At 41.7% G+C, this 15,616-nt stretch overlaps 1 protein-coding gene across 6 annotated transcripts in view; it reads left to right on the top strand.

The window, feature by feature from the left end:
* Positions 1-4,038, top strand: part of EBF1 (EBF transcription factor 1) — a 285,549-nt gene extending 281,511 nt beyond the window's left edge. For all 6 annotated transcript variants that reach the window (XM_075509695.1, XM_075509694.1, XM_075509693.1 and 3 more), the window contains one exon: positions 908-4,038. In XM_075509695.1, the coding sequence (XP_075365810.1) occupies positions 908-939 (32 nt within the window). In that variant the 3' untranslated portion in view covers positions 940-4,038. The remainder of the gene's footprint in view (positions 1-907) is intronic.
* The last annotated feature ends 11,578 nt before the right edge of the window (positions 4,039-15,616 follow it).

Genomic DNA, 15,616 nt, shown 5'->3' with positions numbered 1-15,616 from the left:
ATAGAGTACCTGGTAAATAGAGGGAGACCACGCTGGAGGTCAAGCTAGGTGGAAGAGTGTACCTGTTGACTTTTAATGAATGTCTCCTCTTTGAGAGAGGTGATGGTTTCATAGAAAATGGTGTTAGGGAGCATAATAAAGAAATACTGATGATTCAACTTAGCCAACAAAAGAGAAGACATTCTAAATTAACATTAACGCACAACTCAATGTAGTTGATGATGTCTGCTACAAGTGTAATAAAACAATGAGACACCAGTCTGCTAAACCACTGGTTAAGGACATATTTCAATTTGAAAATTGGATTTGAGAGTTTAAGTCCTTTTCTGAGCACCTGGAAATGCATACATAAGTCCCAGGGCTGAACACTGAACTTGTAAGAGAAAACTGGCATAGGAGAATGAACCACTGTTAGTGTGGCTAATGCAACTAACACCCTACCAGATCTGCAATATTGCTGGCCGATGGCACTCCAGCCATTTTCTCATATGTGGAGCAAGTATCTGCTTTGCTTTTAAAAGAGTAATAGAATGCGTGGCAATGGCTGGGTCAGGTTTAAGCCTTCTGAGTATTTTGAGATTTTGAAACTAAAGTCAGAAACTTAAGTTGGGGTCTGATTCTGATATCAGGGGAAGTGCACTTTTTCTGCAAGAAAAATGACTAATTTCAGCTGAGTCACTTGCAATTTAAACCACTTTCCGGTCAGAATGAGGCTTCCCGTGATTACTGTGTACATAGTTGTCTCTACTGGATGATACTTACATATAAATTTAATTCACAGTATGGCTGAGTACGTTGCTAGTAAATGTTGAAAAGCTCTGAGGATTTTACACGTTGCTTGATAATGCACAAAAGTAACTTCGCCCCCCTCTCTCTCTCCCCCTCCCCTCCCCTTTCCTTCTGACAGCTATATCTGGCATGATTGTTCCCCCCATGTGAAAGAATTGCCTTGAAGAATTTTATTAATGAAGAGGTTGAATTCTGCTTCAGAGAGAATCTGATACAAGTCCCAGAGTGGAACTTTTTACTCAGGCCTTTTTAAAAATAAAAAAGAAATAAAGAAGAATCTTACAATAACTGCGGATTTTTAAACAAAACAAAAATCACCATCCTTGCAAATACTGAAATTAACAATCTACAATTGCAAGGTGTTGATTCAAGTTGTCCATCCCAAATACCTGGGAGATATATTTATTGTATGTTGGTAAAAAAATCCACTTTTTTTTTTGCGGGGGTGGGGGCTTGCTTTTTTTTCCTTCTGTTTTTTGTGTTTTTTTAAGGCTTGATTTAACTCAACACCATTTGTCTTTTATAAATCATACAATTACACAAGGGACACTAGAGATGGAACTCCACATTTTTAATTTATGATTTCTTTTTTAAAGCTGTGTAAAGAAAAATGAAGTGGTGTCATTTACATACAAGTCTGTATGGGACAGAATAGAAGTGCCAGTTAGTTTTTCGTAGAAGAATTATGGCCATTTAATTAAGGGTCGGCTCATACAGGTTGCTTATCCAGTGGTGACTAGCTAATATGATGCATTTTTAATGTTCTAATTAAATAGATATCACTCCCTAGAAAGCTGGTATTTTTGGAAGGCAAGGGTGGGATGAGGGGTGGGATTAGTAACTTCTGCCTTTCATATCGGGCTAAATAACTGTGTAAATAATACAAGAAAAGTTGGTGAAAGCAAAGGTAAGGATGCACATAACGTATTTCCTCTTAACTGAAAATCCAGTGCCTCTAGATATTCTAAAACTTCAGAATTAGATTAGCATGGCCTCTAGCTTATATACCAGGCTCTTTCCAAATGAGTGGCCTTCTGGAGGGTTAGCGTCACCTGAGCTGTGCATAAAATGCCATTTGGATTTTGCATAGCCGCGTAACGGCATAGACTGCGGCCGTCACGCGCGGGGTGCTTTCGGCGTAGCCCCTCTCCCCTTGATCTATTCGTTTTTATGGGGCAGAATGCGAACAGTCTGCGGTTCTGCATCCTCACAATCGAAAAGCACACGTTTTCGTCGGCCTCCCGCTAGGATCGTTCCTGTATCAGTCGACCCTCTCAGTTTGTATCATAATATATTAAGCAACAGGTAACTGCTTTTGAATAGTAAATGGAAACATGAGTTTGGGGGGAGGGGGGTGGGGCTGTTAGGAAGGTTTCAAGTCAAAACCATAGCTTCTGTTTTACAAAAATTTTGCTATCATTATCTGGGAAGTGTTCTTAAAAACTGTTAGTCAAAGAGGCAGCAAAGCTCTGAAGATGCATTACCTGATATTTTTTCTTTGCTGTTGTGTTTTGTATGTAGTTATAAATACTGTAGATTTTTTGTGATTTTTTGCCAAAGTTGTTGTTCTATTTATACATTTTAATGTCTTAAGACAGTTTTTCAATATCACAAGAAAGAATTTTACTGCATATTTTGCAAAAAGAGCTCACTACCTTTAGCTTGCACATACTTGCAAAATTAATTAAAGAAAAAAAAAGCTTTTTGTTTCTGTTTTTTGTTTGTTTGTTTTAAAGGGGATTTTGTAAAATATCCATATAAATAATGTATTTATCTTTGGAATTTGTACATTGCTTTTTTTCCCCTACAAGTTTATTTTATTGTGTATGTTTGCTATGTGAAAAGTGCTGATTTGTTTGGTCATTCACCGTTGTATTAGCTGTTTAAATGTGATTTTAAAACATTTCATTTATAGGGTTTTTTTTAGTATTGTTTAAAACCATGCTTCCATTTTTTTTTAATTTCCACCCAAAAGCCATTGTCTATTTTTGTATTATTTGTAAGTTAAGAAGTTTTTTCCAATATATGGCAAAAAGTAGCATATTATTCTTGTAGCATTTAGTTATGTAGATTTTAAAAAAAATGTATCCTTTGCTTTTGAGGCTTAACAAAAACTAATGCTGTTTTACTCTATTAATATGCATGGGATTTCTCCTCTTTGGAGTGACGCATTTTTGTGCATTAAATATGGGGAGAAACTTCATAGAACTCAATGAAAATACTTTCTTTCTTAAGTCTGCTTGTATATTTCTCTGTCTTTCACATAAATATAAACCAGCAGATTGGATGCCTTAACAATGCAAATCATATTCATTTCACTTGTACATTGTACTGTGCACCAGAACTGTCAATCATCACTAACATTCTAAGAAAAAAAAAAAAAGGAATTGAAAAGCACAAAAGAACTGTTTTGTTACCTTAAAACAATATAACTTTTTTCTAGTCGAGCAAGAAATCATTTACAACGATGCTGCAACTGTGCATGCTTCCTGTATGAATTTTGCAATGGTTTTCACTAGAATGTCACAGTGTGATCTTTGGGGGGAAGGGAAGAAAACAGGATTTTTTTTTTCATGGTGAGAAAATAAAAGAAGAGAAAACTGGAAAATGTGAGAGACATCAGTTTATTGCTTCTCTGTATTCCAAGCAATTATTCTAATTCACATAGTAAGCAACAGCACGACAATGTAATCAAATTTAAAGCCATATTTTGTCCAGTGACACCATCAATTACTCTTGTAGAGCTCCACTCAAAGTCATAGCGATTTTGACACCAGTGTTAGCCATCGATGTTTGTAGTCTTCTACGCCAGTGTCCAAAGATCCTTTGACAATGTGCATAATTTTGTTTTGTTGCAGCTATTTATAGTGATCCGATGAATGGGAATTTATAAAAATCTCCCCCTGCACCACCCTTATCTTTTACAAAGTAAAAGATGCAGCTGTTTACAGAATATGGCTTTAAGTGGAAACATTCAGATTTCAGTTTTAACAAGGTGAAGCTTCACAATGACTGGATTGCATAAAGTATGCCTATTTCCTCACAGTTGTACTAGGATGCAGCTAAAATGAAGTCATCTCTGAAACTACTAACCTTTCACCTTCTTATCTAAATCTTTTTGAATAGACACACACACTGTACAGTTCTATTGTTAGAGAAACTAACTACTGTAGAGATTGTTATAATTTTTTTGCAGAAATTCAAGCTGTAAAAACTTTTCAACTTTCACAATATTTAATTAAAGTTACTTCCTGTCTGTGAATACAGCTCCTAGTTGTGTGTTTATTTTTCTGCTTCTGCTGGCCAATAAATACAGAAGCCAGAGGCTACTGAATTGTCTTTCTGAAATTAAGGAGAAGCAGAAATTCACGGAATTACACAGTGAAACATCGTGAATGCTGGTGCACTGAAACTCCTCTTCCTCTGTCACAAGTGGATTTCAAAGGATCCTCACTCATAATGCTGAATGTTCATCCTAGTATCATTATTCTTATTATTTCCATTGTTTTAGTCTATTGATTGCCTGAAGGGCCAACGTATTTCTCTAGTGGATTTCAGGAGCATATCTAGCTTTAGGTACCCAGTTGCAAAGAGCTGTCTCTAAACAAAGTGATTATGATGTACAAGACAAAGGCTTATTACATCCAGTGCCAGAGACCCAGGGAGATTTAACTTTTCGGCTCGGTATTATTTAAGTCAATGGCAACACTTCCAGGACTAGGTCTTACGTGACCTGCACAAGGCCAGCTCCAAGAACTGCATCAAAGTATGTTGAGCTGTAACTTGCTCCTTGACTTGACCATAAAGGAGGCTCCTATGAAGTGTTTCCATTCTGCTACCCTTCCTAAATGATGAATCCATCAGCTGCTAAATTGGTTCTAGGCATTTCTTTTTGTTCTGTACTCCTCTGGCAGAAGAGGACCATAAGGAGCTTTACCTCTGGCATGTGGAAGGTTGACATAATGGCACTTAACTGGGCCTGAAGAGTAGCTGTCATACAGAAGACCTGTATGGGCACAATCAAAGCCTTTAAACACCACACCTAATGCAAGGGTCCAAGGTAGGAAAAGGGACATTGGGGTTGCAGTTTAAATTAAATTAAAATTTACTTTTAAAAATCCAATTTGCTAAAAACATAAGCGGCTGGAAGTGGCTTCTTGCAATGCAAAGTGTTGGATATCTCTTAAATGTTAGCAGATCCACTCCAGTAGTTGTTAGAGAAAAGAGAGCTGTTGGCAAAGTCAGACCCCAAATGTGTTTACTCTGTCAGCACAAGAGATCTGTTTCTTCTGTCTGAGATAATTCTCTTGGTTCTCTTTCAAATGGTGTGAATATTGGCAGCTCTCACTGCAGCCGAGGGCTCTATGAGTGCTCAGCTCCCTAGAAAGATGTTGGGTCACATGTAGCTGAAAAGCAGTCTTAAAGATTAAATTCAGGATGTAATATTAGGCAATCTGTTCTAGGTGCAGCAGAACCAGAGCTCTGCTTCAGCCTTTTGCATCCAATGAGAATATTTTTGTCTGACATTTAATTTCAGCCACATTAAAAAAAAAGGGGGGGGGGGGGGGGGGGTGAGGGAGGTGAGATATCCTGAACCATCAGGCTTCTAGTTCAGATGGATGCTGAAGAAGAGTCTGCTAGTCAGCCCCAGTGATGTTCATCTGACAATCCAAACTGAGATCATCTGGGTGACAGTACTGTAATAGATGATGAATTGCTTTTTTGATGCCAGAAGAAAACCCTCCAAAGCTCAAACCATGTGAGGACCAGTTGGAGGGTGCACATTTGGGTATGGCTGCAGTGAGACACATATCCCATGATGGGTCATGCGCTAAAAGGGAGAGGAGTGTCTTCTGCCATTGCACAGAGAACATGTAGGCATGAGGGCTTAGACTACGGTGTATAATGGCATGGTTTATTGCTGCACTCTAAACTGGTGGGTTCTTTGATTTTTGAGCAACTGTAGTAGTCATTTTGACTGAATAGTTTGTGTCTGGCAGTGGGATTGGTTGTATTTTTGTATGGTTATACGTCTAATTTTTTATTTAGTTTAAAGAAACCTCAGCAAAATGAGCTACCTTCACTGTTAGTTTCCTGGCCTCGTCTGTGTGCCTGCTTATTCCCTTTAGAGTCTCTCTCTACAGGCTCTTGCCACAGCTGCTTCATGTAATCATTTACATAACTCTGCTTAGCATCACAGCCCATGTATCTTCTGCCATTTCATGGGTTAGCTGAAGACACATTTCAGGTTATACACTTGATTTCCTCAGCTCCTTTCTGTTTACTGTTGCTTGTTCTCCAGTCCGCTTGTAAATATTCACGTTGCACTGCTGTACTAAAGATGGGTTGGAGGCCCCCCACAGAGTCCCTGGCCCCCAACTCAATTCAACTCCTCCAATTTCATGAGACAGCAGTTTTTGGAAGAGCTTTAGCAAATGCCACATTGCCCGAGCTGTTTCAGAAACGCATCCACTGCATCTTAGTTTATTTGCCGCCATTACCCTTTTATGGAGGCTGTCACTGAAGCCCATTCCTCCAGTGCATAGAAAATGTTACACACTTTTGTCCTGCACCAGCACTGTGCTTTCAAATACCTTCTCCCCTGTGTTAGCTCTCCTGTCAAATATACAGCAAACAAATGGTGCTGCTACAGTCTTTGCTTTGCTGTGCTAAGCAAGCCAAGCTCTTCTAGTGTCATATTTAAGAGTTGCCCTCCTTTTCATGGAGAATCCCAGTGGCTTTTTTTTCCAATGCCGTTTCACTCTGTACTTCTCTCGCTTTGGCCTGGGTGCATATCTCAGAGAGGGAGATGGGGAGTCCAAGAGGACCATCCATCTCGTCATCTCAGAGCTGTGACCATTTACTTGCTTCGCTCCATCCACAGCAACATTACAGAAGCATCACTTTCTACTCGCTTCTTTCTTTCTCCCTTCACAAACACACTTCATTACCATTGTACTAATAAAAATGTACAAAACCTAGTGAACATTCGAAGTCTACTCCATACCATAAGGCCACATCTCGGACATGCTATGAAGCAGCCTGACATAGAGCTTCAGCAAGATACTTGGTCAGTTTGATTGCTGCCTCCTTGCCCACCCACCAGTTGCACTCTTTCATGTCATTGCCACGTCCCTGCCTGCCCTCCCCCCCCCCCATTATCTCAATGGGATGCTGCCTGATTTGGGCCTCATTTGACATCTCTGTTTCCTTTATTTCCCAGAAGGAGCTGGCTCTGGCATCCCTTTTCCCCAGCATCTAATGCTGATATTTCAGTAGGGGAGGTCAGGTCAATACTTTAGATAAGTAAGTAATAGTTCCAGCTCTGCAACCCTGCTCTCTCTTCCTCTCCTTGGTGCCCTTGAGGATACAACTAGACCAAAGCTTATGGCACTGCTCCAACATGATTGGCAGGTCATGTGAAAGAGCACACATCTTAGAAAACTTTAATATAGTCATTCCAGGACACGAATGCCTATGACTACCCAGGTCACAGCCTAACAATTCTAGGTGGCTTTTTTGTGTAGGCCTACAACAGGAGCAGCAAATACAGTGCTCTAACACACATTTTTCTCCTTATTTTCAATGAATGACCCGAACTTCATCACTAATGTGGATGCACATTTGACCATCTCCATCAAAAAAATTATTTAGATGATCACCTAACCCTTTCCTGAAACATATAGCAAACTGTCTTACATGTCCCAGTCCAGCCAAACTCTGTTTTGTATGAAGGGGATGAAATTGTTAACTTCCTTTTTTGTTAAAGTATACGAATCCCTAATTTTCCCACACTTATTCAGGTCAAAGTGTATCTGTCTTATACTGTAAGCCCTTACAAGGGTTTCAGTGGGTTTGCAGCTGGTATACAAGAGAGACTCACCATGTCATGGTGATTCACTGCAGTCTGGCAACTGTTGACCATGCGTATGAGAGAGGCAAGGACCAATTATGTGTGTAGCTACGTACAAGTGTGCTCTGAAGGGGCACAGGTTATCTGGTTGAGAATAACCTCAAGATAAATTTGTCAGTGACTCCCTGTAAGAAGGCGACAGCTCAGCTCAGACCTTAGCTCAGGAGGCACAAAAATGCAGATATGTGTGTGTGTGTGTGTGTGTGTGTGTGTGTGTGTGTGCACCTCTGTGTGTGTGTTGAGGTGGGAAACCGTGTGAGAGCCATGACAAGCTCTGGGAAGCAAGCCCCAAGATGAACCCTGTCATAAAAATTAACTTTTCTGCAGTGTTCAAAGGAAAGGGGAGCACAAGCATTGCACAGAGGCTCATCTGGAAGGTTGTTGTGCTGCAGCTTTCACCTCTGCTCCCTCCCAGACCCACACCGTCCCCCCCAGCTTTGCACGGGTCCTGCCCACTGCCCTGCTGCCTCCTTGCCCACTGCCCCTGCCACGAAGGGCTCTGCCTTCAGCCTCATTTCCACGGAGCATTGCTCACATTGCTCACCGTCAGCCTGCCCCAGGCACTGCCTCGCTCCCCCACCTCGCCACCATTAACTTTGCCTTCAACCTCTGCTGCATCATTGCCTTCTCCTGAGGGTTCCCTATTTATACAGAGGGGAAAATGCAGTTGCTGGGACTGGAAATATTTTGTTACCTTTTTCTACTTAAGTGCGAGGCATTTTTATCTGTGCTCTCTGGAGACTTATGCTACAGTGGGACTGATTTTATCCACTTACTCAATGCACTTTAGTTCAATAATGATTACAGAACTTCTACATAATATATTAGGCATAGCTGATTTCCCATGGTTTGTAGCCCTCTATCTCCCTGAGCATTTAAAAAGGAATCTCTCTGTGATAGGTATGTTATGAATGATACACTCCTCAACAGTCATGATGTAAAAATAATAGCACCAGTGTGCCAGGAAGGAAGAAGAGGCAAGCATTCGGCTGGAAAATGCCAAAGCCTGTGGATAATACAACCCAACAGCAATGACCTGCTTTGTTCATTTTATCACTGCTCTTTAGCCCATCAGTGGGGCTTGCAACCTATGGAGTTCGAGCAACCCAGGCCAGATTTCCAAACCCTCCTTCCAGCGCCTTACTCAAACAGAGGGGTTTGGCAATTCACTGGCTCCATTGCAGGACTGAGTTGATCTGGTCTCTCTTTCTCAGTCTCTGGGTTTTTTTTTTTAATGCAAGCTAAGCTCTTCAGCTTGCTCAACTGTGGGTTTAGCAGCCATGAACGGGCTTGTCACAGCCAGCACGCCCAGCCCTGAGGTGCCTAATGTGATCTCAGAAAGCCTGCACAACGTTTGTTTTCTTCAACAGCAGAAGGAGAAGCAATGTTTGTGGTCATGGTCTCCTTCACACCTGAGGTTAGACTGTGCACCCCCAACACAAGAAACCTGGTCCTAAGCTTTCCTCAGCCTGAGAGGTTTTCTACACACATTTCCCCAACCACAAAGACTGCAAGACTTCTCCATCCTCTGCTGTCTCAGATGCTAGTGACCCTCTGCCCATGTTGTTCTCCATCTGCCCTCCCTGGGCCGGCTGCTCAGCACCCTCACCCCGCTGCTCAGCGCCCTGATGGCAGAGGGCATCCAGCTCCTGTCCATAAAGCCTACGACTGGCTCATTCAAAGCCCATTCATTTGCCCCAGGGAGTTTTCCACGCTGGACCAACCACCTTGAACCAAGCACCTTGCTCATCTTATTGTCATCAGCCTCCCCAGCTGGTGGTGATGGTGGTCTTCTTGTTTTTAAACATAAAAACCCCATTTTACTCAATTTTCCGGTAATCTCTTAATTTCAGTAACAGCTTTTGGCAACGAGTTCCACAGGTTCATTGCTGTTATTCCCTTATTTACTCCTTGTGCGATGGGGTGTGTGGCTGCTGCATCCCTTATTGCCCGATGCGAGCAGCCCCCACGGGCCCTCGAGGGCTTGGGGACAGCCGGGGATACTGCTGCCTCTCGCGCAGCCCCAGCAGAGCGGCACGGGGCAGCTCCCATTGCGGCTGCGGCCCCACGGTCGCCTGATTGACATCAGGAAATAGCACAATGAAAGTTGCTACCAGCTAACAGCTGTTTCAACAGTTTTAATCACAAGGCGAGCTGTAAGATAAATAAATAAATAAAGCCTATGAAGTGACAAAACAAATGGCCTGGTAGCGGAGACAGATTTGAAGCTTCTGGCTGCCTTCGTGGGAGAGCAGCCTGCGAGCTCTCGCCCTCCCTCCCCCAAATAATTAATTTATCACTTAGCAGCACCGTGGTTCTCCGGAAGGTGCTTGGAGATGGCGTTTGAAGGTGAACTCCAGCCCTCCAGAGGGGCCCGTGGGGCTGGGGAAAGAGGCAGTCGAGTGGTGGAGTCTACAGGTGAACCGGCTGGGTTGCAGGGGGATTTATATAAACCTGCTCAAGCTACAATGAGCCAGCACACGCTATTTTGTTCCACCCTCACAAATCACTGTTATGCCCTTTCTGCTTTAAACACTATGGATCAGCTATAACAACACTTGATATTTATTTTATTTCAACTATCACTCTGATTTGTCAGGTGTATTTTTTATGCACAGCAGGTGTACCCTAATGGGGCTAGGGAATAAACAGAAAATTGATGGGCTTACACACCCATTAGCTAATGGATTACTAAGCAAAAGGGACTCTGTTTAACCCCACTGCACTTAGCCCACTGTTAGGAGGAATGTTAAAGACTATAAGCTAACACTCAAATGTCTCTTTGTGGACCCAGGGGAAGAGAGCTCAAACTTTAATGCATCGCTTTTGATAGGCAGGTGAATGAATGTGGCTATCATTATGCAATCACGCATCTCTGGAACTATTTATCAGCCACACAACATGCCCCATGAACCCTGCGTGCTCCTGACCCACCGCACTGCGAGCCTGTTACCGTGGTGCACAGAAAGGGTTAAGCAGGATGAAATCCCCCCCAGACAGAGGTCCTTCCCACATCCCGCTTGCACAGTGCATGCAGAAAATGCAGAGCTGCCACTGCGACTTCATGTTCCCATACCCCAGTACTACACACCTTGCACATTAGCGACATGCTTTTTTGTGCAAAGGCCTTGTGTCGACACCGGCTTTAATCAGTTATTTCAAGATAGATGTGCCTCGTTAGCATCAGAACAATGCAATTACTTCCCCTCCTCCCCTCTCTCCAAATCCCGGGGTTTTATTGGCCTATTAATGGTTTGATTTGTTGTTGGTAGAAACAAGAAGGATTCCAACTCATTGATCATATTATCCTACAGATATCCAGCAGAATAAATAAATGGGATAATAAAACCCAAACCATACGCTCAAAGGTTACATTTTCTAAATCCTTTAGTGTTCTGCATCATAGTTTATGTTCCCTTTCAACCACAAATACACAGTTCCGTGCAGTACATGACAGTTAAAAAAGGCCTGTAATGTTAAAGGTTATATTTGCAATCTTTTGCCATCTTTCTCACGTGGAAACAAGTCACACTGATCCTCACTGTCCACAGATGCAATAAAGAACAACCTTCTGAAATAGGTGTATAATCAAAAGCCAATTCAAAAGGAGCCTTCTGTAAATATCAACTTGATCCAGGCATATGCATGCTTTGCTTGAAGCACCGGAAGAGTCCTGCTGACTTCAGTGGGATGGCTCACGCGTTTGAAGAGAGATAGGTGCATGCACGCAGGAGAGGTGAAGGTCGAAGAATAAAAAACCAAGAGAGAATATAATTTTGTGTTGCTTTTCTTTAAGCAGTGACACAAAAACTCACAGCCAGGGGGAAGCTAAGGTTCTTTTAGTTTCCTTTGTGCCTGCTTGTTCCTGGGGTGCTTTCAGGTGCCCCTTACACTTAGCTCTGGAGGCCCATCTGGGTTGCAGGGCTGCTCAGACAGTGCTCTGAGGGATATGGGATGCCTATGACAGAGAGAGGGGACGTGGCACTGATCGTGGTCTCTCTGGGCTTTGCCTTATTGCTGGTCTCTTCCGGGAGCTGGGGAAAAGGAAAGTGCTCCAGGCACTTGACAGACCAACAGCTGAGCTCTTCCGTCAGCTGAAGAGGGATGCCGTAGAAAATGCCACAGATACAGTGCCAAAGACAGAAGACACTGGGACTTCAATATGATCAAAATGACAGCCCAGGTCCCTCCTTATTCTAGAGAGCAGTGGTCAAGCAGAAATGTACTGATGCCCGCTGGAAGATGAACTGCTCTGTTACCAACTCAAAGTGGAGCTCCCAAAGTATTGTGTGGTTCAGGTGATGCATGGATACAACTTTAGGTCTAGGTTGTAGAATCTGTGTTCAAGATGATTTAATTTATGCTGGAATTCATCAGCATCAGTCTAAAAGGCTGGAGCAGCATAGCAACAAGCTTGTTAATTACTAAGCAATTATTTTACTCAACTTTTAGACCAAGGGGATACCCAAAATATCCGCATCTGTTTCATTTTGATTTCTTATTGTTCCTTCCATGCTGTAACTGAGGTTATTTTACAGCAGCTGTCAGTCATAGCAGTAACAACTTCCACAGTAGCAGCTTCCATTTGGCAAGCTCACTATACAAAAAGTGCGGTGATGGAGTGGAAGGGGTTTCTTTCTCTTTCTTAATATCATCTTCCCCTAGGATAGACTATCTTGCCCTCTCCAGCAGAACACGCTTGGATCACACTGCAGAGTTTCTGACTGCTGCTTTTAAAAAGGTATATCTGTTTGTTTCTATCAACACATTTCAGCTCCTCTGGCATGCTGTCTTTGCAGCTCTAATAGAGACACTTCACATGTAATAGGGTCACACAGTGATCCTCACGTTCGATTCCATTCCTATCACCGTGTTAAATTGAAACAATGTGTGTGCATCAGATTTCTGCAGTGCAGGGAAGATGTAGCATCTACAAGTTTTGTGATGCAATGAAAATAATGATTTGGATTTTATTTTCTTGGTACCACATTCAGCTGGTGAACTCTTGAAAATACACCTTACCTCGTTTTCTCTCTGTCTCTTTACCTCTCAGGAGCTTTCACCAACAGATCTACTTTCATGCTGAAAAAAAAGTAATTCTATCAGTAATTTATGGAAATTAGAAAACTGATTAACATAAAGCTTCTACTTGTGATAGTGGGGTTACAAAAGTGGGTTGATAGGTAAAAATGATCTCCTTAGTGATAATTAACTTTGATCTCTTAAATAACTGTTAACTTTCATAAAGAAGGAGAGTACAAATGACATTTGCATCATGGTAACTGTAAAAAGGCAGAACATAACTTTCATTGGAGATTACATGATAAGCTCTGTTCTCAAAGAAAATATACTCATTTCAAAGCAAAATGACATGAATTGTCAAGGACTGTTGGGTTTGTTCTTATATCCTGTGCTAACCTGAGTGCACTGAGATGAGACATTGCATATGCTTGTGTGAACAGCTCTGTACACCCATGTAAATGATATGTATTTATCTACAAGGAAATGACAATGCATGCTCTGCTTAGCACTTCTATGAGACCATTCATCCAAGGACTTCCAAGTACTTTATAAACATTAATTCATTCTGACTATGTGACTGTGAGGTAAGTAAATATTAGTCTTATTGCAATATTATTGGGAAATGGAGAGACACAGCAGCTAAGAGACTTACTCAAGGTCAGTAGATTATAGCTCGAAAGCCTAGCTTCCAGTTCTGTGTGCAGGCATGGCCTCCTGGCAAAGTACGTCTTCGGACATTGGAGGTTTACTATGCACTCCTCAAACTTTGCTTTGAGTACTCTTTTGAAAATTTTCCCATCAATATTTATTTCTGAACAATTTCACAGTGCCTGTTTGAGGTTGGATAGTTTTACCATCTCTGTTTTACAAATGGGAAACTGAGGCAAAGAGGAAAAAAAACCAAAGTACCCACTAGATGCAATCTCAAATCCTTGATTTGAGAAATCAAGGGCCCAGCAGTTTCAACCAGAAGACACCCCCACCCCCAAGATGCAGTTCCTAGTTTAAGCCAGAAGATAAGCAGTTGTGTCTTGAGTTTTATGGACTCATTAGAAAGCAACTCTTCCAGCAAAACTGAAGTCCTAAAATCCCGCTTGAACTTAACATGCAGGCAAAGGAGATTTTTTGAAGCCCAGTGCACCAGACATATAGTTGTGAGCCCTCTCATAATGGACCTCAGAAAGATTTACACAGGTTGCTGGGGTTGAGATAAAGTTAGGTATGAAGTGACGGGCGTATCAAGAAATGCACACACTCACACACAAGGAGGCTAGATAACTTTAAGTAGCAGATTTAAAAGAATATCTTAATAAATAAATCTTTAAAGCTGTGCAGGCTCTGAATTTTTCAATTCATGGAAATCATCTTAAAACCTTTCTTGCACACTTAAAGCTCCTGGCACACTGAGTTGTTGCAAAGAAACCATTGCAACATCTCAATATCTTTCTTCACTAGCTCCTCCAGACACAGAGTATGCTGGCCACTCTCTGAATCATTTTATCCTGTCATCTCTCTTCCTTTGATATGCATGAAGTTAAAGGGAAATGGCAGTCTCCTAATTTCTATTTCCACCCAATGTCATGGGAGAGAGGAAGGAAAAAAAAAAATCACTTTTTTAATGCAGCTTTTAAAATAGAAAAGCAAAAAAAATTTTTTTTACAGCACTTAATAGGCCTCCCTTGCAATTTAAAAACTGATTTTCAGGAGCTCATATATTCAAATCTCCAAAGTCTATTTGAAGGCACATCTGAAGGTGCACCCTGCAACCTGTGTGTAGCAAACTCTTTTGAATCTTGTCCTTGAAACAAAAATTAGTGCCCCATGGGAGCTCAGCAGTGTAGACAACCACTAACTGCAGAATGACTGAAAGCAGAGCTGAGAGTCCTTGCAGCTGGGAGGGAGAAGGGGATGAGAGAGCGAGGGAAGATGAGAAAAGCCTTCAGGAGCCATTTGGGAGACAGTCACTGGGAAGAAGAAAGAAAGACATGCACTAAAAACAACAGAAACACAGGTGGAAATGGCCTACTGGGAAATCAGGCTGTCAACAAACAAAAGCCGAAGGCCAGAAAGCAGTTTCACTAGCAGCCCCTGCTAACAGGGCTTCAGTGTTCAGTAAATAAATTAGCAGCAGCTTTGACTGTTTGGAAATTAGTAGTGACATGATGAAAGAAGCAAATGACTTACTTTTATCTGGAGTGGAAGCACTAAACTTCCAAAGAAATCCTTGCCTGTATTAGGAGAAGCAGAGATGCTTATATCAGCTTAGACTTGAACAACAATAATATCAGAAAAGTTTCATTTCATTTACCAGAGGCTCAGAACTTCGTTTGTAACTAATGAGACCTGTGTCCCTCTGGGCTGCTTCTGACAGCATCTCTCCTTTGAATAGTTTATCACTTAGGAGGTAAAAATAACACCGGTTAGGTAGATAGACAGACAGACAGATAGATACCTAGATGTTTTAAAAAAGATGTAGAGTTGGGACATTAGATCAAGTCTTCAATTATTGCAAACTGGGAAAACTCCTTTGGGAGAAACTCCAGTGATTTACTTCTGTTGAGAATCTGATCCTGTTTAATTAAATGGGAACTAAATGAGGGGCTGAATAGTAAACACTTCAGCACGTGCTTAAACATTCAGCATGTGCCAAAGTCCTATTGATTCCGTTGAGATATAATTTGCTTAAGCACTCCTCCCCAGTAAAGGTTCCTACTGAATCAGGGCCTCAGTTACTGGAGCCGAATGTTTATTGTGTCAGAGGTATTAAGAAGGGGCTTTTTTCCTACATCCTCATTGCTTAGAAAGATAGTCAGATAAGGAGTAACATCGCAGCCTCCAAAGTGAGCAAATATTTACGTAAGCTGTGCTGAGTGTGCTTGATATGGCAACAGG

This window comes from Mycteria americana, chromosome 8 (assembly GCF_035582795.1).
Source record: "Mycteria americana isolate JAX WOST 10 ecotype Jacksonville Zoo and Gardens chromosome 8, USCA_MyAme_1.0, whole genome shotgun sequence".
Classification (NCBI taxonomy): domain Eukaryota; kingdom Metazoa; phylum Chordata; class Aves; order Ciconiiformes; family Ciconiidae; genus Mycteria; species Mycteria americana.
This window is presented reverse-complemented; position numbering and strand designations above follow the sequence as displayed.